General features: G+C 47.6%; 1 protein-coding gene across 1 annotated transcript in view; it reads right to left on the reverse strand.

Moving 5' to 3' along the window:
• Positions 1 to 15,327: 15,327 nt before the first annotated feature.
• LOC119979524 (protein-arginine deiminase type-2-like) overlaps positions 15,328 to 24,717 on the reverse strand; it is a 95,079-nt gene continuing 85,689 nt past the window's right edge. Inside the window, exons 13-16 of the mRNA XM_038821890.1 lie at positions 17,566 to 17,659; positions 16,858 to 16,946; positions 16,634 to 16,765; positions 15,328 to 16,149 (exon numbers count right to left, since the gene is read on the reverse strand). Of these exons, the coding sequence (XP_038677818.1) occupies positions 15,916 to 16,149; positions 16,634 to 16,765; positions 16,858 to 16,946; positions 17,566 to 17,659 (549 nt within the window). The 3' untranslated portion in view covers positions 15,328 to 15,915. The remainder of the gene's footprint in view (positions 16,150 to 16,633; positions 16,766 to 16,857; positions 16,947 to 17,565; positions 17,660 to 24,717) is intronic.

The raw sequence follows: 24,717 nt of genomic DNA on the forward strand, positions 1-24,717 counted from the left end.
CCCAACCTGGGTCTTCGACACCCTTTGGGACAAGTCCGGGAGACCGGTAGTTGCAGGCACAGTCCGGGGACACCCCGTAGAATTTCTTTGGGACACAGGAGGGTCCCGCACCACGTTCAATTCCTACACAATGTTTCAGCGAGACACATGGCCCACCACAGACACCATTACTCTCAGCGGTTTTACAGGGCACTTGCAGCAGGGACACATCACAGCCCCTGTAGCAATTCAGATAGGGAACATTAAAACTAAACACCCCGTAGTTCTAGTCAATTTACCCCAAACAGCCAAACACATTTTAGGCATAGATTTTATGAGCTCCCACAATCTATCATTCGACCCCGTAAACAAATGTGTGTGGAGAATGGCAAAGGCAGCATGAGCCCCTGCCATGCTCACAGTTGGAGAGTACGAAAACAGAATTAGTGCAGTAGGAGACTTCTGGTTCGATCCTCGAGCCATTAGTCAGGATAGAGAAGTTAGGAACATTTTGCAGCGACACAAAGCAGCTTTTGCCCAGCACAAGCACGACTGTGGCAAGATCGCTGGGTTAGTGAACATTACAGATCCCGACCCCAAACCCCAAAAGCAGTACGGTTTTCCCCAAGAAGCAGGGAGAAATCACAAAGGTTATCCAGATTTGCTTGACCAAGACATACTCCGTTCAGTAGCCTCAACAAACAATGCACCAATTTGGTCCGTCAGGAAACCTGATGGATCATGGCGACTGACCATCGACTAACGGGCACTAAATAAAGTAACTCCAGTTGCAGCCCCCACCATAGCCACAAGTCCCGCGACAATGCTAAAACAGGGACTCCAGTCAAATCTTTTTCCGGTTTTGGACATTAGCAATGGCTTTCGGTCCATTCCATTGGATAAAGCGTGCCAATATAAATTTGCTTTCACCTTACAGGGACAGCAATACACGTGGACGTGCCTTCCACAAGGCTTCCACAACTCCCCCCTCCATTTTCCACCGACAGCTGGCAAATGGATTAGCCAAATTTTCCCGACCCGATTGCCTTGTCTAGTATGTAGATGACTTGCTTCTACAGACCGACACTAAGAAAGAGCGAATTTGATTCTCGACGAATTATTAGGATTCCTTCAACAAATTGGCTGTAAAGTGAACCCCAAAAAGGCCCAGATTCTTCAGGAAAAAGTGATCATACATGGCAAATGCGAGATCGAGCAGAATCGACTTGATCGTCAAGTCACCCCTGCCCCATAATGTCACGGCCCTCCGGTCATTTCTAGGACTGGTTGGCTACTGTAGGAATCACATCGACGGTTTTGCCACAAAAGCAGCGCTCCTCTCCGAACTCCTAAAGAAGCAAGCACCATGGGAATGGCTTCCACAGCACACGGATGCCATGGATGCATTAAAAAGAGCCCACAGCACAGCCCCTGCGTTACAGGTCCCAGATCCACTCTCCCCATATGCAATTGAAGTTGGAACCACCGACCGAACCCTTTCGGCCGTGCTCCTCCAAGAAAGACGTGATTGTTTTGACCCCGTTGCATACGCCTCACGAGTACTTATCCAGTTTAGCAGGGATTTTCTGCCTGCGAAAGGCACCTGCTCGCAGTTTTTTGGGCAGTTCAATACTTCGCCTACATTGCAGGACTCAACCCCATCACCATTTTAACTGAGCACACCCCAACACAACTCCGACTTGCTGGTAGATTAAAAGACGGCACAGTCAGCCAAATTCGCACCGCCTGATGGACCCTTCTCTTATAGGGACGGGACATAACAGTGAAGAGGACAAAAATACACACTTTGCTCGCAGACAATTTACACTATGCAGGCACCCCACATGAGTTGAAATAATAACTAGGCACAACACAGGACCCTTTGTACCAAAGCCAGCTCCCCCGAAACCAGGTACTACACCCCAGAGACCCCAGCCCACAGACATAGGCGCACCCCTTAGGATTTATGTGGATGGCTCCTCCACAGTTTTGAACGGTGAAAGGATTACTGGTTGCGGTATATATGTAGAGGATGCGCAGAGACGCGCGTCAGAGGAGATATCCTTGAAATTGCCCGGACATCTAGGCTTACAGGCAGCAGAACTAGCAGCCGTAGTGTATGTTGTCGAGCACCCTGACTCGTTCCTGACCCCAGCCGACAAATATTCCGACAGTCTACATGTCTGTAATAGTTTAACAGAATTCCTACCCCTGTGGGAATCTAGAGTTATTTGTTTCCGTAGATGGAAAACCCCTACCCTCAGCCCCATTACTCCAGCATATCCTAAAGACAGCAAAAGATCGGAAATATGGGATTATTAAAGTTCATAGGCAGACGCACTAGCAAAGGCAGGTTCCAGGCACGGTCACTTTTGGAATCCTTCCGAGAGTGCCGCAATACATGCAGTTCAGATCTCACAGACCAACGTTCAGGATTTAGCACAGGCCCAAAAAGAAGACGAGAAGCTCAGGGAAGTTTTAAAAGGCAACTTCCTAGTCTCCCATGATAAACACAAGAACACATTGAGAACTCATGACGGTGTAATTTTAAAAGAAGGTATTTATGTGGCCCAAACTCAGGACAGAAACCAAATTATCTGTCAATTCTATGACAACCATGGACATCAGGGCATAGAAGCAACCCTCGCCCACCTCAGACCTCTCTGCTGGTGGCCCGATTTAAAAGCCAATGTAACGCACTACATTGAAAACTGTTTAATCTGCGCCCAGAACAATCCGGACAGATACGCAAGGAAAGGTCAGTTTAGTCATACCCGCCCCGTTAATGGCCCCTCGACGAACTTGCAGATTGATTATATAGGACCCCTACCCCCCTGCAGGAATGGTTTTAAGTATGTGTTGGTGGTCATCGACACCTTCACAAAATGGGTGGAAGCCTTTCCATCCAGAACGAACACAGTTAAAGCGACAGCCAAGATCCTCACCCAGCACATTTTTACAAGATGGGGTCTCCCACGCAGCATAGAGTCAGACCAAGGCTCACATTTTACAGGACGAGTGATGAAAAACGTCCTTCCAATTTTCGGAATGAAACAAAAATTCCACATTGCATACCACCCCCAATCAAGCGGTATTGTTGAGAGAATGAATAGGACTTTAAAAGCAACCCTCAGGAAAATGGTGTAACAGCACAATAGCACCTGGGACACAGTTCTCCCCTTTGCACTAATGTTCATAATAAACACGGTATCCATGTCGACAGGATACACCCCCCACACCTTCATGACCAGACGACCCATGAAAGGGACAGAATATTTGTTAGGACTCTATTTGGCCAGCCCCGCAGTCACCGCCCTCATGAATGAGAAAGCAGTTCAGCAGATTATAGAGAATGTAAAAACAGCCCAGCTCGCCGCAGCTGTTAGGCTTGGGACATGAAAGAAGCAAAGTAAAGTTTGCTTTGACAAGACTGTGCACGCCACAGAATTTGTAGTAGGGCAGCAGGTCATGCTAGCCCTGTACAACCCCAGTTCATTCCTTTCTCCCAAATTTTCAGGACCGTACTCCATTTCTGATAAAGTCAGCCCCATCGTATATAATATCACCTATCCCAATGGCAAGTCTGCGTGATTCCACATAAACCAGTTTAAGGCTTATGGCACGCAGAAGAACCATTCACACCACATCTCACTTGCAGCAGCAGATGAACACGCCCCGCTTACGAGCGACCTATTCCTACCCTCCCCCAACCAGTCCAGCCCATCCTCCGACACTACCACGACTCCATCCCCGGAGGCATGACTCCGCCTCTCCCTTCATTCAACCAGCAGCGACAGCCCCATGACACATCAACACGATTACACCCCTGCACCAGGCCCCATCCCCAGCGACTCCGAACAAGATTCCAGCGACCCCTTTGAGACCACATACATTAAAGCCCCTGATGCAGACCCACCGCCCGACGACTATGGATTGCCCCCTACCACCTCCAACCTCGACACGAAACATTGGCACCAAGACAGTTCGTACAGACTCATCCGGAGTGATGAGATGGACCCCAGCTTTGGCACAACCACTCCAGTCACGAGTATGGCAACCGGGAGAAGATGATGACTTAGAGTCTGACTTCCACCAAATGAACCCCTTTGCGACTCTGTTCGCTATAGAGCAATGAGGTGTCCAGATGATGGTAAAAAGGAACCGATGGAGCTTTGCGGTGTCCTTTCTCATGGAACCTGCACGATTTTGTTATGTTAGTTTGTTATTTTAAATGTGTGTTACTGTAAATGTTACTTGTTGTTTGTTCACTTAAAGTTTTCATGACCCCCACGCCACCGCTCTTTTAACTCCCACCGGCAGTTAATGGAACAAGTTTTGTCGGCAGACAACCGATCATAGCTACTCTTCTAATTCGAAGGTAATCCTAAGAGGCAGCATCCACAGCAAACACAAATTCTTACCGTTTATGTCCGGTCACTCAAGCAGTGGAGAAACGGCACTGGTCCCTGCCCTGCCTGAGGACCCCCTGGTCAGCTACGCTCGGGTTGAGCACATACGGCACTGGTCACCGTCCTACCCAGGGACTCCACCCATTCTTGCCTGCTGCAGCCCATAAGCACCCCATTCGGAATTTTTGGTTCAAGACTCTTTTGTTTGTTTTACGGAGACCCTTAGGTAGCTCTCCATATGCTATTTACCTCCTCAAACACTAGGATGGTACACTCACCGCATCGATCGCATAGGCTGCAAGACTGTTCGCGCTGTGACAGCATTTTCTTCTCGGATGTCTTGTCCCAAAATATTTTGTTTAAAGAAAAATGAGGGGGGTCATAGATGGTGACCAATTATAATGGGTAATTGATAATAAAGGACAGACATACGAGATCTTAAGCAAGATAATAACAGATATTATGCTTGTGTCCACAGAAATCCAGAACCACAGAAGCCACAGGAAGACCACGGAAGGAAGAAGAGAACATGAAGACAGACATCATGGTCTACATGTGGATCTTCGCGGAATCCCTACAGCGGCACGCGGATGCAATTTTTTCCCCCCCTGACCCCTACCCCACAGGCTGTGAATGTTTCCCATCCCTGCCACACACTACCCAGAGACAGCAACTGATACACCAGCCTGGTGTGACAAGTTCATCACCTGGTATTGCCTGTCCTACGTTGTAGAAGCACTATTAGTTATTGTGATACTCTGCAATGTCATTCAGACACCCGAGACTTGGGAAATGGCGGAGGAAAGCCTCCTGCACCCCGGTATATACCTTCAGACCCCTTATTTTCGGACTTTAGCAAACCCCCACTCTCTAAGTGAATTAAAGTGCATCGACTTTTTTTTGTTTGTCTGTTCTAATAAAAAAATGTAAAACTCTGTGCTTGACTGCCAAGCCACAGAGATGTGTATTGCTGCTACTGTATGGTTTATAATGTTGTACATGTTTTTCATTGATTAAGGATAGTTTAGATAAGAATAGTTCGAGGTTCCTGTGTTTTTATTTTGTAATGTATGCCTGAATGTTATAGCGCCCTGTAGAGTTTTATAATAATGTGTGCGTATATAAAACAACTTGGGTAAAGTTCCCATCCATAGGACAGAGTAGAGTAGAGCCTGTCCCTGCTTACGGGTGCTTGACTTAGAGGAGAACAAAGAAGATGCAGTAATATGATCCTTCACGCTTCGCATTGAGGATCACAAGGAGGGAGTGTAACCATCTGGGATGGCCACTTCCAGAATACAAAATGGACTCTTGCAACGAATATAGGGAACTGTGGACAATGCTAGAAAACAAGCAGGCACAGAAGCCTGAATGTATATTTGGGAAACAGCTCCCAGACGGAATTGAAACTATAGGTCGATTAACATATTGATGGCACATCTCCAGGAACAAAGGAATGACACTCAAGTAACCAATACTATTGCAGACATCCCGGTGCCAGAAAGACACAAACAAAGCAAGGCCAACGGCCACCAAAGACATGCCCACCCCTTTATTGGTCAAGATCAATACCAGTGATTGAGAAGCGGCCCAATTAATTGGGGCCAAGTTTAAGGCCCGCCTAAAAGCGTGCGAAGCCCCTCCGGGTATAAGAAGGAACCCCCACGAGAGATTCGCTCTCTTGGACTTGGCTCTCAAAGCGGAGAGACCCGTCCACCAGCATCACCAGAAGCAAGTAAGTTCAAGGTCAACGCTCGCTACCAGACGGACGACCTTAGCTGTTCTCCTGTACCTCTTCGAACCCAACAACCTCCTATCCGAATAACGGCCATTGTTCCTCTTACTGAGTGGGCACCCGAATTTAAGTATAGGCCTTAGCGTTAGAGATAGTTTAGTTTCTAATACTTTGTGCATGAGTAGATCTTAGTAAATAAATAGTATTGACTTTGAACTAACTAACTGGTGTATTGGCTCTTTGATCAGCATTCGGGTTGAACCTTGTGCCGTATCGATACCTGGCGACTCTTGAGTGTAAACATAATTAGGATTAAGGAAGGCGACCATATTGACTGCTATATTTGTAGGAAGTAAACAGAGCAACAACAGGATTTGCTCCCACTTGGAAATAAGTGGACAGATTACCGAGAGGCAACATGGTTTGTGAAAGGGAAGTTGTGTCTCACTAACTTGATTGAGTTTTTCAAGGAAGTGATGAAGACGATTGATGAGGGTAGGGCAGTGGATGTTGTCAACCTGGAGTTCAGTGACGCCTTTGATAAGGTCCCTTATGGCAGACTGGTACAGAAGGTGAAGTTGTAAGGGATCAGAGTTGAGCTGGCAAGATGGATACAGAGCTGGCTCGGTCATAGAAGACGGAGGGTAGCAGTGGAATGAATGGACGGCTGTGACTAGTGGCGTTCCTCAGGAATCCGTGCTGGGACCTTTTGTTGTTTGTAATATATATGAATTATTTGGAGGAAAATGTAACTGGTTTGATTAGTAAGTTTGCAGACAACACAAAGGATGGTGGAATTGCGGATAGCGTAGAGGACTGTCTGAGGATACAGCAGGATATAAATCGGTTGGAGACTTGGGCGAAGAGATGGCAGATGGAGTTTAATCCAGACAAATGTGAGGTAATGCATTTTGGAAGGTCTAATACAGATGGGAAATATACAGGTAAGTGGCAGAACCCTTAAGATCGGCAGAGGGATCTAGGTGTACAGGTACATGGGTCACTGAAAGTGGCAACGCAGGTGGAGAAGGTAGTCAAGAAGGAATGCTTGCGTTCATCATCGGCCAGGACATTGAGTTTTAAAATTGGCAAGTCATGTTACAGCTTTATAGAGCCTTAGTTAGGCTGCACTTGGAATATAGGCCGGGATTCTCCCCCAACTGGCAGGTGGGTCGTACTGGCGCCAAAGAGTGGCGGGAACCACTCCGGCGTCAGGCCACCCAGAACGTGCGGAATCCTCTGCACTTCCGTGGGCCAAGCCGGCGCTGAAGTGGTTGGCGCTGCGCCAACCGGAGCCAAAGGGCCTCCGCCGGCCGCTGTGAGTTGGCGCATGTGCGGGAGCGCCAGCGTGTTCTGCTGCATGCGCAGGGGTTTCTTTCCAGAGCCAGCCATCGCGGAGCTTTACACAGACCAACGCGGAGGGAAAGAGTGCCCCCACGGTGGGCCCCGATCACTGGCCAGGCCACCGTGTCCCCCCCCCCCCCCCCCAAGGACTCCGCAGGCCACCCTCCGAGCCACGGCCCGCCGGTATTGACCTTGTCCATTTCACACCGGCAGTACCGGCCGAAAACGGGCGGCCGCTCGGCCCATTGGGACCTGGAGAATCGCCGGGGGGAGCACTGCCAGCGGTCCCTGACCGGCACGACGTGATCCCTGCTCCCGCAAAAAAACGCCGCCGGAGAATTCGGCAGCCGGCGGCGGGGCGGGATTCACGCCGCCCCCATACGATTCTGCGACCCGGCGGGTGGTCAGAGAATCCCGTCCATAGTGTTCAATTCTGTTGCCACACTACCAGAAGGATGTGGAAGCTTTGGAAAGGGTACAGAAAAGATTTATCTTGATGTTGCCTGGTATGGAGGGCATTAGCTATGAGGAGAGGTTGGAGAAACATGGTTTGTTCTTACTGGAACGACAGAGCTTGAGGGCAGGTCTGATAGAAGTCTACAAGATTATGAGGGGCATATTCATAGTGGATAATCAGAAACTTTTTCCTAGGGTGGAAGAGTCAATTACTAGGTGGGGTTTTTGGTGTGAGGGGCAAGGTTTAAAGGAAATGTGCAAAGCAAGTTTTTTTTTACAGAGGTGGTAGGAGCCTGGAACTCGCTGTTGGAGATATTGGAAGCAGTTACGATAGCAACTTTTAAGGGGTGTCTTGACAAATACATGAATAGGATGTGAATAGAGGGATATGGTCCCCGGTAGGGTAGGGGTTTTTAGTTCAGACGGGTAGCATGGTCGGTGCTGGCTTGGAGGGCTGAAGGGCCTGTTCCTGTGCTGTAATGTTCTTTGTTCTAAACTTTAACGTACAAAATGACCACCTCTGAAAAGTGACACCGGCCATATGGGTGATTATATTTGAATCAGATGACCAAAGTAGCCCTTTTTTCAAAAAAAAGATCATAGGAACTCTGATAACCTCATCTTAGAGAACAAACATTGCATTGTGAAATTCTCCCAAAGCACACATTATGCGTTGTAATCACTGTGTTGCCTCATTGTAAAGGAAATGCAAATAGGGAGCAGAAAATGAAGCTTGTGCAAAAATACTGATCCATTTTCAAAGTTATTTCCTGTTCCTCCTTTAATGTGTATCTTTCATCCTTTGGATCTTCTTAGATGACGGTCTGGATTCTCCAATTTTGAGGGCTGTCTCTGGAGGATGTGTCTGATTTTACGACAGAAACGTTGGTGCCGCCCCCCGCACTGATGCTCTGACCTGAGGGGCTAACAGCCACGCCACGTAAAACTCCCAGCCTCCACGAAACACGCGGCCGGAGAATTGCTGGGTCCTTGGCTGCGTAAGCGCACGGTGACGACCTGCAGCAGTCGCGCCGTACAAGATCCTGAAAACAGAGCACACATCCCCCGTGCCGTTGGGCACTCAGCCCATCGGCGGGGGGGGGCTTTCAGGTTACGTTCCTGGGGCCGTCCCAGTGGCGTGCAGTATAGTCCTTGATGATGCTGGTTTGGAGGGGGCGGAGCATCTGAAAACAGGTGCCGCCCCCGATTCGGTTGTAAACGGGGATTCTCTGCCCGATCCCTGATTTTGATATCGGTGTCGGGCAATGGAGCACCCCGCACGACGTCACACTCCTTATCTCATTTATGAACTGGGACGCAGTGGGTTGCATTAGGCCAGTGCTCGCTACATTGCAGGAAACATAGAAACACAGAAACTTAGAAAAGAGGAGCAGGAGAAGGCCATTCTGCCCTTTGAGGCTGCCATTCATTATGATCATGGTTGATCATCCACCTCAGTAGCCTAATCCTGCTTTCTCCTCCATATCATTTAATCTTCACCCTAAGTGCTTCATCTAACTTTCTTGAAAACATACACAACCGGATTCTCCATTCCTGAAGGGCGAGATTCTCTGGTCACGTTCGCCCCGCGACTGGAGAATCACGCCCGAGGTCAATGGACTTCTCCATTGTCGGTCTGTGTCTCGCCCGTGGCGTTCTTGTGACGGGTGGGGCGGAGGAATCCAGCCCCAAGTGTTGATGCTAGGGCAGGATTTGTGGACTTCTGCAACAGCAGAACTGGCACTGCACTTGGACCGATCCAGTGACCGTTAAAGGGCTAGCACCAGCGCCACATGGAACACAATCGATTCCAATGGGAAACGGTGCGGGATTCGCCGAATTCGCGATTGACATTGCTGCAGCTGGATATAGACGCTGCAGTCCGCACACACTTCTTCCCAGCCAACAAGTTGGCAGCGAGGAGAGTGGCACCCCGTTTTACGGACGCTGAACTCGAGATACTGTTGGACGCGATGGAGGAGAGGAGGTTGGGCTTGGCTCAAGGAGCACAGCTCAGTCAGCGCTCTGGTGTCCCACCCTCATCCCTCCCACCGTGCCTCCCCCCACCACCCCAGGAAGCTGATGGGACCGTGCAATAAAACGGCCTGCTTGTATGCAGGGATCACAGGTGGACAGTGGTAATTGCGACAGTGGGCAGGGGTCAGACGTTGTCAAACGATGCAGAGCACCTGAGCTCTTGCCGAGCGGGTTGTCATCATCCTCCGTCCAATGGACCATGCCTGCTGTTACTGCCAACCCAGGGTGCACACCCCATAGTGCAGCAGGTATGTATCACGGAGAGGGTTGCAGGTGGGGTGGGGCAGGGTTCTGGGGGAGCAATGCAGTTTCTGTGTCCCTGGCCAGTCCCGCCCTTAGTCGGTGAACCTGGAGGTGATTGGAGCATCCCGTGTGCGTTGGCCCTGGCGCATACGTTGTGCGGCCTTTCGTGCCTGCCTTGGCCCCATGTCCTGCCTTTACTCCCCCCTCCCCTGCATCCTCCTTGTCGAGCAAGGCCTGGCGTTCATCCTCCTCCTCCTCTAGAACGTCGCCACTCTGCTGCGCAATGTTAGAGGAGGACACAGCAGGCCACCACAATGCAAATGACCCTCCCAGTGCCGTACCGGAAGGCCCTTCCAGAGCAGTTCAGGAACCTGAACTGCATCTTCAAGATGCCAAAACACTGTTCGCTCATGCCCCTGGTCGTGGCATGGGCATAGTTGTAGCGGGCCTCAGTGTCGGTCTGTGGCCTCCAGCTAGGAGTCATCAGACACAGCCGAAGTGGATAACCCCTGTTGCCCAGGAAGAGTCGAGTGTGCCAGGATGAAGGCGTCGTGCACCCTGCCCAGGTATCGGGCGCAGACGCGCATGATGCACAGCTCATGGTTACACACCAGCTGCATGCTCATTGAGTGGAACTCCTTTCGGTTTGTGAAAATTGGCCTGCCACTGGGAGCAGGTGTCCCCCCCCCCCGCCCAATTCCTCCATGGTGCCAGGTGCGCCATGATCTGGCAAATATATCGCACTGTCCCCCTGCTCAGCCGGAGTCTGACCGCATACTGGTGCACACATGGACTGGACTGGCATGCGTGATCCGGGTTGGCACTGCGGACCTGTCCCCGCATGACACCCTCGCCCTCCACCCTTGTATCCTAGGCCTCCATCGATGCCCGGCACCTTGGGTACTTCTGGCCCTGGCGCCCATCCCTGCTGCCAGGTGTACTGTCGACTGGTGCTGCCCATTCAGCAGTAACTTCGCAGCCCCTGTCTTGTGGGTCCTCCTGTCGGGGCTACTGTGGGTGTTGCCATTGGGCGAGACGCGTGATGCCCCGCCGGCAGGTGGCGCCCGGTTGGGGGCTGGTATGGCAGAGGTGGAGGGTGGGTCTGGGGTTCAGGGGAAGTGGGGTGGGGACACCCATATAGCCGGTGTCACTTTGCAGAACCTGGGGCCAAGCTGGGTGGTCAGTGGGGTGCACAGCGAGATGGCTGCCGTGCAGACTGCCCCAATGGATACTGCCCCAGTCCCGTGGGCGGGGTCACCCCGGCCCCAAGGCCTGTTTTCCTCCCCACCTCCCTCCAGCCCTGGCAGGACACTAGTCAACCCGACCAGTGTCAGGAACGGCAGCCCACGGTCGCGCCTCGCCTCTGCATGTCCTACCTCCTCTCGCCCCCTCATCAGCCACGACTCTTGTTTCTCGATATTTGAAAGCACAGGTGAACCTTGCCATCAGGAATTCCCCGCAGTGCAGGCGGAGAATCACGGAGGCCCCAGAGAATACCGGGTCAGCCCCATGATTGATATGCCAACGGTGTTTACTGTACATGCAGAGTGGAATGCATTGACTCCGCTGCCGAGGCACCGGAGAATTGTGATTTGACATGAAACCGGCGCCCGGCACAATTTCGCCATCAAAAACGATTCTCCGCGTTTCCCAAACCCGGCTTCAGCTGACGGAGAATCCCGCCCACAATGTTTTGGCCTCAACTACTCTCTGTGGTAATGAATTCCACAGACCGACCACTCTCTGGGTGAAGAAATTTCTTCTCATCCCTTTCCTAAACGGTCTACCCAATATCCTCAGACCGTGACCCCTAGTCCTGGACACACTCATCGTCGGGAATATCCTTCCTGCATCTACCCTGTCCCGTCCAGTAAGTGGAATGTTTCCTGACCCCTGGTATTCGGGTCTCTTTCTGCAACTAGTACATATCGTTGGGAGATGTGTTGCCCCAGTTTATATTGACCTATAACAGCTGTATTGTGCGGTAAATGAGTTGAGTACACAGAAAGCAGCCAACAGTTTTATCAAATCTTTATTGATTGAAATCATCATAAACCCCTTGAGGATTTCACATGTACATTTATACCAAATTTATCTATTTAATCACCTTAAACCCAAGATATATTAAGTTTGCCAAAGCTTCTGTGTAGTTTTTTGCAGTTACCGTCTTATGCAGATTTGTGTTTATCAATGATCCTGCAAGATTTATGAAAGTATTTTTCCTCAACAGACAAACTCACTGGAAAGCAGTTTCACCACAGAAACCCAGTACAGTATAGATTAAGAACAAAGCTCTATCTGATGGAGATGCCAATTGGATGGTGTCCATGCCATTTTTGCCAATGTTTATAACCTTGAAATGTAAATGGTCCAGTTTACAATAATGAGGAAGGAGAGATTTCCTTGTTCTGTAGAGCAAAGAAACAATGCATGGATTTCAGGGTCTTTATCTGGCCTGGAATTAGGGTTCCATCAGAAGATAAAAAGAATCCCAGCACAGGATTGAATTGATCCTTGGAAGCATCCTGCACTCAAATTCCCTTCAATAAAATTAAAAGCATCTCACAGTGAACACCAAGTGCAGCAAGGTGGCACAATGGTTAGCACTTCTGCCTCACAGCATCAGCGACCCAAGTTCATAGAACATAGAACAGTAGAGCCAATTCCAGCCTTAGGTGACTCTGTCTGTGTGGAGTTTGTACGTTCTCCCCGCGTCTGCGTGGGTTTCCTCCAGGTGCACTGGTTTACTCCCATAGTTCAAAGGGATGCATGTTAGGTGGATTGGCCATGATAAATTGCCCCTTAGAGTCCACAAGGTTAGATGAGGGTGCCGGGTTGGGACAGGGATTGGGGCCTGGGTTGGGTGCTCTTTCGAGGGTTGATGCAGACTCGTTGGGCCAAATGACCTCCTTCTGCACTGTTGGGATTCTATGATATTTAGATTCTATGAACTCAATTTCTACTGTGCCATTGTATTTTTTTTATCACCCACTGGATTACGCGGCCTATTAACATTATACAGGATCCTCTTATACAATTACAAAACAATATTGGACAGATCAAAAAGATTCTAAATCAAATCGCTGGTTTGTGCTGAATTAGCTGATCTTGGCTAAGACAGCAGTAAAGCATACCTGGGTTTCAACAATTTGCATTAATTGAACAGAGTAAACCGCCCCAAGGTACTTCACAAGAGCATCATAAAAATAAATTGGACACCAAACCACATGAAGAGTTATTAGAACAGGTGACTAAACACATAGTCAAAGAAGTAGCTCTGAAGAAAGGACAGAGAAGCAATGAGAGAATTACGGAGCTTGGAGTTTAGACAGCTGAAGGCACTGCCACTCGTAGTGGAGCGATTTAAACAAGAGGCCAGAGTTGATGCAGCACTCTGGTGTTGGACGGCTGTTGGTCTGGAGGATGTTGCAGAGTTAAGGAGACGTGAGGTCATTTGAAAAAAAGAACATTTTAAATCTCTGGTGCTGTCCAGTTGAAAACTTGTGCATAAGAGATGTCAGGTGAAGACATGATGTGGAGATGCCGGCGTTGGACTGGGGTGAGCACAGTAAGAAGTCTTACAACACCATGTTAAAGTCCAACAGGTTTGTTTCAAACACGAGCTTTCGGAGCGCAGCTCCTTCCTCAGGTGAATGGAGAGGTATGTTCCAGACACATTTATATAGACAAAGTCAGAGATGCTGGACAATGCTTGGAATGCGAGCATTTGCAGGTAATCAAATCATTACAGATCCAGGGAGAGGGATAATCACAGGTTAAAGAGGTGTGAATTGTCTCAAGCCAGAACAGTTGGTAGGGTTTTGCAAGTCCAGGCCAGATGGTGGGGGGTGGATGTAATGCGACATGAATCCAAGATCCCGGTTGAGGCCGCACTCATGCGTGCGGAACTTAGCTATAAGTTTTTGCTCGGCAATTCTGCGTTGTCGCGTGTCCTGAAGACCGCCTTGGAGAACACTTACCCGGAGATCAGAGGCTGAATGCCCTTGACTGCTGAAGTGTTCCCCGACTGGAAGGGAACATTCCTGCCTGGTGATTGTTGCACGATGCCCGTTCATTCGTTGTTGCAGTGTCTGCATGGTCTCGCCAATGTACCACGCTTCGGGACATCCTTTCCTGCAGCGTATGAGGTAGACTACATTGGTCGAGTCGCACGAGTATGTGCCGCGTACCTGGTGGGTGGCGTTACCACGTGTAATGGTGGTATCCGAGTCGATGATCTGGCATGTCTTACAGAGATTGCCCTGGCAGGGTTGTGTGGTGTCATGGTCGCTGTTCTGAAGGCTGGGTAATTTGCTGCAAACAATGGTTTGTTTGAGGTTGCACGGTTGTTTGAAGGCCAGTAGTGGGGATGACCTTGGCAAGATGTTCATCTTCATTGATGATGTGTTGAAGGTTGCGAAGAAGATGTCGTAGTTTCTCCGCACCAGGAAAGTACTGGACGACGAAGGGTACTCTGTCAGTGGTGTCCCGTGTTTGTCTTCTGAGGAGGTCGGTGCGGTTTTTTGCTGTGGCGCGTTGGAACTGTCGATCGATGAGTCGAGCGCCATATCCCGTTCGTATGAGAGCATCTTTCAGCATCTGTAGGTGTCTGTTACGCTCCTCCTCGTCTGAGCAGATCCTGTGTATACGGAGGGCTTATCCATAGGGGATGGTTTCTTTAATGTGTTTCGGGTGAAAGCTGGAGAAGTGGAGCATCGTGAGGTTGTCTGAGTGCTTGCGGTAAAGCGAAGTGCTAAGGTGACCGTCCTTGATGGAGATGAGTGTGTCCAAGAATGCAACAGAACTTGGAGAATAGTCCATGGTGAGTCTGATGGTGGGATGGAATTTATTGATCTCATCGTGTAGTAGTTTCAGTGATTCTTCGCTGTGGGCCAAAGGAAAAAAATGTCATTGATGTATCTGGTGTATAACGTCGGTTGCAGGTCCTGTGTGGTGAGGAAGTCTTGTTCAAACTTGTGCATGAAGATGTTGGCATATTGAGATGCAAATTTGGTCCCCATGGCTGTTCCATGCATCTGGATGAAGAACTTGTTGTCGAAGGTGAAGACGTTGTGATCTAGAATGAAGCGGATGAGTTGCAGAATTGCGTCTGGAGATTGGCAGTTGTCAGTGTTGAGGACTGAGGCTGTTGCAGCAATGCCGTCGTCATGGGTGAAGACAGGATCTGACTCAACAGGTGATGTCACAAAATATATAAGAATGATTGCACTTTGAGTAAAAGCTTTCAATCAATAGTTCAAACCTTCCAGGAAATCTCAGTTGTCAGCATCTAACAAACACAAGGGAACGAGCATCAACCTGTGCCATTATGATTTTCCTAATACCTCTGAGAAGCATTTTAAGGAAGTTCTCTGAGGTTAAAGGTGCTATGTTAATGCAAGTTTCTGTTTTTACTTGAATGAAAATTAGTTCCGTTGGCAAAACTACATCTGAAGAGAGACCCACAGGAATTCAAAGCACAGGCTTTATTTGTCTTAAAGTTTCAACTAACTATTAAGAAAAACTGATTGAAGATAGATTTTGACATCCCACTACAGCACATCAGGTGCAGGCATGGCATAAGGTGCATGCCAATGTCCAGGTAATGTCAAGTGTTAATATTTTTCCAACAGGTTGCAAGTTACACAAGAGCAAAATAAAACCTAAAGCAATGTTTTGTTACTTATGGCATATGGCAATTGTAAGAGCCAATTACATCTCCATATTCCACCACTTAAAAGCAAATGACTTCCGAAGAACATTGGAACCACAATGAACTTCACCAAACTGCAGGTGATAGGCAGCAAAGTCATCGATGAAGTTACAATCCAGGCCGAGTGGTTCCAGTGCTGCGCGCACCGCAGATTCCAACGGGCATTTTCCATTTATCAGAGGCCCAAACGGCTTTGGAATGCCCAGGTATTTGCCGAGGACTATCATATTCACCTAAAGGAACACAGAAAGAATCAGTCTTTTTGCTCAATAGGACTTTCAAACTGTTGGAATGATAATAAAGAGAATGAAGTGTTGAGGCAACGAAGAGCGACACAGAAAAATAATATAACCAGGAACAGACAGACAGAAGAAGAGATAGAACGAGGAGGTAACCAGGAAAAGAGAGACAACAGCGGAAGGCAAATTACAGGTTGTTGAAGAAAAAGGCACTTGATGATCAAATGGAAAGTAATTAAAATAAATCAGAAGGAGGAGGAGGGAAAATCAGATAAAATAAATACTTCTGTTAATTCGGTGACATATAAATTAAGTTGTATTTTATGTTTGCAATTCTTCTGGGAAAGACTCGATTCCTACTGAGGTGCTGAGCAAAGGGTGGGCATTTGGGGATTCATTCCAATGGCTACCTTTATACACCAGAGCTGAAAGCAGATACTGAGTTCAAGCCACCCACCACCCACCACTTGTTACTTACCATATCTGGAAATAATGCTTCTGCCCTTTCGAAATACTCTCTTATATGAAACAACGCGGGGATATCAATAATATCATCTTCATCCAATCCCAATTCTTTCTTTAGGACATCTCGGTTCCAATCAACACATTTCTGAGAAAAAGGCGCAGGGAATTTGAAATAGTTATAGAACAGTTTTCACGTGCGAAAACATTTATATTCTGTTTTATATCATAATGACTCACCTGCACGTAAGCATTATCTCTGAGTAGTGCTTGATTGTTTAGGATTTCATTAATTTTAATAGGTGTTTTATTTAGGTCTGGATTTAGGTCTGGATGAGAAATACAAAAAACAATATTACTGTTTCATATTCAGCTGTTTTCTCCCATTATCTCCTCATTAACTTTACAGTGAGGTTTGTGGGACCAACCATTCCACCTATTAATGATTTGCTATCTGCCTCTCATTCCTGACCACATGCCTTGTAGACGTCTGCCGATGGTCTTCAATTTATGTTTATCAGTAATCTTAGTGGAGTAACAGCTTAGCACATACTGGTTCATGAAAGATGCCTGGAAAGTAGCATCAATGGAAAAGCATCTGGCCTCCATTCTGCATGACCTATACCTAATTGGTATCAGGAATATCTAAACAATCGAATTGACAAACCCTGTTTGTCTCTTACTTTTGGGACATCTCTTTGTCAATTTCACATGAGTTTGTATAGAAATAGCTACTACGGCTTGTTATTTCTTTCATCGTGAAGTCATTAGAACACAGAAAGAGGCCATTCAGTCCATCAAGTGCACGCCAGATGCAACATTTTTATTACGAACATATCAAAAGGTGCCTTTGCCTGATGGAGAACAGGCCACGACAAGTTCAGAGAAAGGGAGGAATTGGGTTGCACATGGCAACTGTTGAAATGTTACAACTGGTCAGAAACTCACTTTCAAACAACATTGCTTCACCGTGACCTTCTTGCTGGAGCTTCATGAATAATTTGCAGCAGGCATCAGGACTGACCAGGAGAAGTCGGAAACCCTGAAGGAACACAAGCCAAATGTTAGTATTTGAACACTGACGTGCTCTCAGCAGAACATCCTGTCTGACGTACTGCAAGGGTCCTTCCTGTTGATTCCCTTATTCCCCCTTCCTTTAATTTTTTTCCCTTTTTTTTTCCATTTTGATCCTTGGATGCTTAATGAACATGTATCTTAATGAACTCAAAAAGTTGCAACATGTATATGTTTCGAGCAACAGAGCTCAAACTTTGTGGCACCTGAGAACTGGGTTGGGACCCGCTTCGATTTGTTGGCTGGTGGCCAATGAATTGGCCAAAAGGTCATATTCTGCCTGGTAACAGGTAGTGATTGGATCCTGCTTGTGTGGGATGATTTCCAGAGACCTAAGGAAAGCAAAGTTGGGCGCTGAGAGTCAAGGACCTGCTCCCTCTCTCTCCCTTGTGTTTTCTCCAGAAAAGCTGGATAGCTGCTGCATTTCAAAAATTGCAGAGACCTGAATCAATCTATAGTGAAAACCATTATAGACAGGGAACAGAAATCTCGAACTGAAAGCCTTAAAGGAACGTGTGCTCAAAACAACCACCTGGGATTCTCCCCCAAAATTTTGAAGTTTATTTGTGTCGGGTTTGTCGGGGAGTTTCCCGCCGGATCTGCTACAGCGTTCCCCATCGCTATTCAATGACACTTTTTGGACCCTGAAGAGTTTCTCACCGATTTAGCCCACATTTTCTTTTTGGCACTGGGGAGCTGAACTCTGAGATTGGGCCGCCATTTTGAAAGGGTTCCCCAGTCACAGTGAGCTTCTGGGTCCTCCCCCACCCATGGGCAATATCACCTCCCACACACGTGGACACTACCCCACACCCCCCATGGGAACTACCCCCCACCCCCCAAGTGAGGAAATCCCGCCAGGGGCCCCCCTCATATGGACACCCAACCCTCCTGGAGGCCCCAATGTACCTACCCTGCACACCCCCACCCTTCAATCCCCCCTCCACCCTCATTTCATAGGCATGGCCCCCCCTTGGGCACTGACCCTTGGCAGTGCCACCCTCGCACCTGGGCATCCTTGCACTGCCACCCAGGCAATGCTCCAGCCAGCTTGGCAGTGCCACCTGGGCATCTTGGCAGTGCCAAGGTGCCAGCTGGGCAGTGCCAAGTTGTCCATGTTGCAGGGGGAAGGTTAATCTGCACTATCCCTCACCACCCAGATAACCTGGGAGACTCCTCGGCTGCCGTTCTGCCTGGTCCACGTTCTTGTGGACCAGCACTGATTGGCGCCCGGCTGCAGCCTCCCTAGAGAGGCCGGAAAATCGAGGGAGGCCAGTGCATCCTGGGTGAGTAGGTCTTAAGTAGGTTTAAGACCTACCTCTGGGAGCGCTGTTTCGTCATGCCCGTTTTGGGCGTAGTTCCAAATCCGATGCCTCGTGGGATTTGGGTGAATACCGCGAGGCCCGGCGACTGCCAGGAAACCAGTGAGTGGGCTCTCCCTGGTTTCACCGGCCCCATGGTTCTCTTGCTCGAGGGTAACGCGTCTAGAGAATCGCGCCCATAGGCTCTTTTCTTTACGCCCAGGGTGTCGTAACAGTACTGTTGGTTTGTCTTTTTCGCTCTGCATTCACATTTCTTTCATCCTTTCGTGGGACATGACCGTTGCTGACTAGGTCAGCAGTTGTTGCCCATATATAATAGCCCATGAGAAGGAGGTGGTCAGCTGCCTTCTTGAACCGCTGCAGTCCATGGGGTGTAGGCATACCCGCAATGCTGTTGGGGGGGGGGGGGGGGGTGCTGAATTCCAGCATTTGACCCAATGACAGTGAAGGTATGGTTATCTAATTCCAAATCAGGGTAGTGTGTGGCATAGGGGAATTTGCAGGTTGTAGTCTTCCCATGAAGATGCTACCCAGACAGATCTAGGCATTAGAGTTCATCGGTTTAGAAGGTGTAGCCACCGAAGTTGGCCATTCCCTCAATACAAAATGGAGGAACGCAAAGCTTGCAGGTTAAAATGGACAATGTTTGCAGCACAGGCAGGCTGCACCAAGCCAATGTGTATTCTGTCTGCTAAGAGAGCAGACAGCGCCGAAACGAACATTCTGTATACTAATGAGGCAATCTCCGGGATACTTAAAATAGCAATGGAACGATCCCAGGGACAATGGTCACAAATAGAGAAGTGATTGCAACAGTGTATGGGAAACAAGACACCCCGGCACCAGCGGGGTTCGAAAACAAAACACCTGAAGGCCCGCCCAGTAGCCGAGAGATAGCCTCAGTATTGGGGGGATTCAAACAAATCGATTGGGAAGAGACCCAATCGATTCCAAGCAGGTAAAGGGTCCGCCCAAAAGGGCGTGAAGCCCTAGGTCCTATAAAAGACAGGTCCCACACTTGGTTCGTTCTTCTTAACCAGCCCTGCTCTCTGGACCAGCATCTCGACCAGCTTTTACCAAAGACCTTGACCGAGAGAGAGGAGAGGTTTGGGACAGCAGCCGCCAGCAAGTAAGTGTCTCACAACGATCGCTACCAGCGATAGACACTCCTGACCCCTTTTTAACCCGTACCAACCTGAAGTCTGCAGACCAGAGCAGAGCAAGAGGCCTTGTCCCCTGATCTGGCAGTTCCTTTTGAGATAAGTATTGGTTTATTTAGTGGTAGGAATAGTTTAATCATCATCTTGGGTAGTATTATAATTGTATTATAATAAACTCAGTTGTTTGAACTTACTAATTGGTGTATGGTTTTATTGCTTTGAACTTGACCTTGAAACTTGTGGCGGTATCTTAACGATACCTGGCGACTCCAGAGCTAAGTAACGAAACAGAGCCAAATTGAGTGTTAAGCACACTCACCCAGAACGAGCAACAAAGGTGCTGTCAAAGGAACCTTCGTTAGTTGCTACAATGAATTTTGTATATGGTACACACTGCTGCTACTGTGTGACAGTGGTGGAGGGAATATGAATAATTTGGCAGTGTTGGGTGGTGGAATCATAGAAGCACAGAATTTACAGTGCAGAAGGAGGCCATTCAGCCCATCAAGTCTGCACCGGCCTTTGGAAAGCGAACCTTACCCAAGCCCACAGTTCCATCCTATCCCCACACCTCCACCCTATCCCCATAAGCCCAATTAACCTTTTTGGACACTAGGGGCAATTTAGCATAGCTAATCCACCTAATTTGCACATCTTTGGACTGTGGGAGGAAACCGGAGAACCCAAAGGAAACCCACGCAGACAGGGAGAGAATGTGCAGACTCCACACAGACAGTGACCCAAGCTGGGAATTGAACCTGGGACCCTGGAGATGTGAAGCAACTGTGCTAACCATTGTGCTAGCGTGCCGCCCATGAGTGGTGTGGTGTTGCTGGTGCCAACATCTCATCAACCAGGGTTTGACGATAATTTTCCTCATCCTCCGGACCCTGACTGCAGCCTTTGATACATTTGAATATATCACCTTCTCAAAAATCCATTCTTTGTCCCTATTTGGTGGGACTCCCTTGCTTGGTTCCAATATTACCTTTCTAACAGTAGACAGACCATGTAATCATAGCATGGCGATTGCACTGAAAAGCTTTGAAGACACAGTACTCAAATAAAGAGGTGATAAGCAGACAGATGTTGAGATTGCAGTGTACAGCCTGTCAATTATGTGAGTGGGACAGCGCATAGAGAGGACCAGGACCAGCCCTGGGTTTGCTCAGTCGGGAAAGGCGAGTGACCAGGGTGTGGGATGGATTGGAAGTGAGCGAGGGAGAGACAGCCAAAAATAACCCCTCAAAAATCAGGCCACAGAAGGTTGCAATGAAAGTGAGCAGAGGTTCTGAAAAGTGCGCAAAAGTGGCTCCAGTATCACTGATCTCTGGTACAAAGGTCAAAAGGATATTGTCAAAATTCCCCACTTTGAATCAGGATGCAGCTGACCTATCATCTAAATTCAAAATGTTTAAACTGCGTACAAAGCTATGCTTTCTTGATTCTGGTGTGACTAATTTACCAAACAATTGGGAACGGAAGTCTACACAGTCTGAACAAATCAAAATAAACATCAGAAAAGCTAAAGGATCCCCAAAAGATATACATTGGAAGACAGGTTCACTATCAGATAAACCTCCATGTTCATCAACTCGAGTTCATGTCATTTTGACAACTACTGGTAGAATCCATAGACCACTTTGTCAGCAGATGTGGAGAAAAAGGTTCTGTGATTTTCAGACGCAGAACCATCAGGCAGATTTGCTGAGTTGGTGATCACATCTACTCCTAAAGTATCAAAGAGGTACTAAGGGTGATGTACGTACGAAGCGATCCTCATAGGTCAATGAACCTTCTAGGTACTAAGCACACCCAAATTGTCAACACACTACAACATACAAACCTCGCAAGACACGTGGAAGGTGTGGCCATATGCAGGCACCAAGGAAATGCCCAGCTTTACATCAATTCTGCAAAATATGTGTCAGAAAAGGCCATTGGCAGCAGCAGTGCAATAGAGGAAAAACTGATGTTGTGCACTGATCTAATCAGAGCATACACAACAGGTACTTTTAAGGAATAAGAATGAGTAACTGGTATCCCAGCAGAAACACATACATGAGGTGATTGACAAACCAGAATATGTTAATGTGCATGATGAGATGTAGAGCAGTGAACACATTTTTCACACCGTCAATCTTGCAGAAAATGTAGATACTTTCTCACCATCCAAAGTGTTTCCCAAGATTTGAATTACCTGTCCTAAGAAAGTTGGTAACTATTTCATATAGGCCTAGAATAACATATGGACAAGTGCCAACATACTACTACTGCAAATTCAAAAAAGACATATATCCATAGACATGAAAGACCAAGGAACAACCTGCTACTGTGCAACTTTTGGCGTACAACAGCTCACTTATTCCTTGCAAGGATTCCATAGTCCTGAAGTGCAAGTTCAGTCAGTCCTCCTGGGTGTCACAGATATTCTGCTTCATGGAGACTAAAGGATTGGCAATCACTGATTTACTGGCATGCCGCAACCTCACACTAGTGATAATCTATGGAATCAGTCAGACCTCATATGGCAGATAAATCTCAAGAACTACTCCTATCACTTCATTTCATGACTTAACATTAAAATATCCAGAATGTTTGGCAAACATGGTAATTTCAAGGAACTGTAAATTTTATTGCAGGAGAATGCAAGTCCATGAATTGATCTGCTACATTTTGCACAATGCAAATGCCAGCAGCTGTAAGAAGAAATGGTGAAATTTGCTACACTAGAGAAACTGGAAAGCCATAATTAAAGGATTACCAGATTCACTTCAGCATATCCACAAACACTTGAGAGAATTTGGGCCCTATAAGAACAAACCAAACGTTTCCTCAGAGTCATTTTTAAGGGAAAGCAGGTCATCATACCAGAATTTTCACGACCTGATATTCTTCAACAAATGCATCATGAGCATAGATTGAACAAGAAGAATCACATTGAAGTTGTTGTCAAAAAATGGGAGGTATGCCAAAAGTATATGCCAAGTCAGCACAAGTAGCCACTCATTCCACATGAAGTTCCTACTATGCTTGGTCCAAAATCTCATCTGACCTCTTTCATGTCCATGGTGCTGATTTCATTGTTGATGACCAAATACCCCTTTTATTCAACAAGTGCACAATACATCAAGCATAACTGTCACACACACTGCTATTTTCAGTTTATTGTGTGTGCTTAGAGAGATAGGTACAGACAACATCTGCAATATATTGGCAAGCCAATTTAGGATATGTGTGAGAAGTGGAATATCAATTGCACTGCCTCTTCTCATTACCCCAATAGCCTAGCTGAACAAATAATTTGTGCAATAACAGACAGACCAAGCAAGATCTACACTTTGCAATGTTACATCCGAGAGTAACATGTTTCAAGTGCAACTACTGCATCACCAGCAGGGTTGCTGGTAGACCAGTGCGTACCAATCTAACTACTCTTATTCATACTACACTCTCAGAAACTAGAGATAAACTTTTAAAAGTTGAAGAGAGGCTGACCAATGTGCAGGTACAGAATTGTCAGGTTTATAGTTGGGACAATGAGTTTGCATCCAAGATTCCACAGAAGGTATATGGCAACAAGTCGAGGTGCTGCAAATGTGTTCAGAACCAAGATCCTATGAAGTCATTACATGAAAAGACACAATGGTAATGTCCAACCGAGGCCAATCAGATCCATTCCGGATCCTCAACCTCCATACAATCCTACTGCATTGAAGACTAGATTCCAAATGCAACCTGGAAGAATATTCAAGATAACAATCCCACAGATCACTGTGCGCAGTTAAAGTGACCTCCAGGCAAGGTTGCCATTACAAGAACTGGATGTACCAGCCGATTACCTCTACACTTTAGCTACTCATAGATTCACCAGTTCTATATAAGAACAGAGAACAAAGAAAATTACAGCACAGGAACAGGCCCTTCGGCCCTCCCAGCCTGCGCCGATCCAGATCCTTTATCTAAACCTGTCTCCTATTTTCCAAGGTCTACTTCCCTCTGTTGCCGCCCGTTCATATACCTGTCTAGATGCCTCATAAATGATGCTATCGTGCCCGCCTCTACCACCTCCGCTGATAAAGCGTTCCAGGCACCCACCACCCTCTGCGTAAAAAACTTTCCACACACATCTCCCATAAACTTTCCCCCTCTAACCTTGAAATCGTGACCCCTTGTAACTGACACCCCCACTCTTGGAAAAAGCTTGTTGCTATCCACCCTGTCCATACCTCTCATAATTTTGTATACCTCAATCAGGTCCCCCCTCAACCTCCGTCTTTCCAACGAAAACAATCCTAATCTACTCAACCTTTCTTCATAGCTAGCACCCTCCATACCAGGCAACATCCTGGTGAACCACCTCTGCACCCCCTCCAAAGCAACCACATCCTTCTGGTAATGTGGCGACCAGAACTGCTCGCAGTATTCCTAATGTGGCCTAACCAAAGTCCTATACAACTGTAACATGATCTGCCTACTCTTGTACTCAATACCCCGTCCGATGAAGGCAAGCATGCTGTATGCCTTCTTGACCACTCTATCAA

Source organism: Scyliorhinus canicula, chromosome 16 (assembly GCF_902713615.1).
Source record: "Scyliorhinus canicula chromosome 16, sScyCan1.1, whole genome shotgun sequence".
In the NCBI taxonomy this organism is placed as follows: domain Eukaryota; kingdom Metazoa; phylum Chordata; class Chondrichthyes; order Carcharhiniformes; family Scyliorhinidae; genus Scyliorhinus; species Scyliorhinus canicula.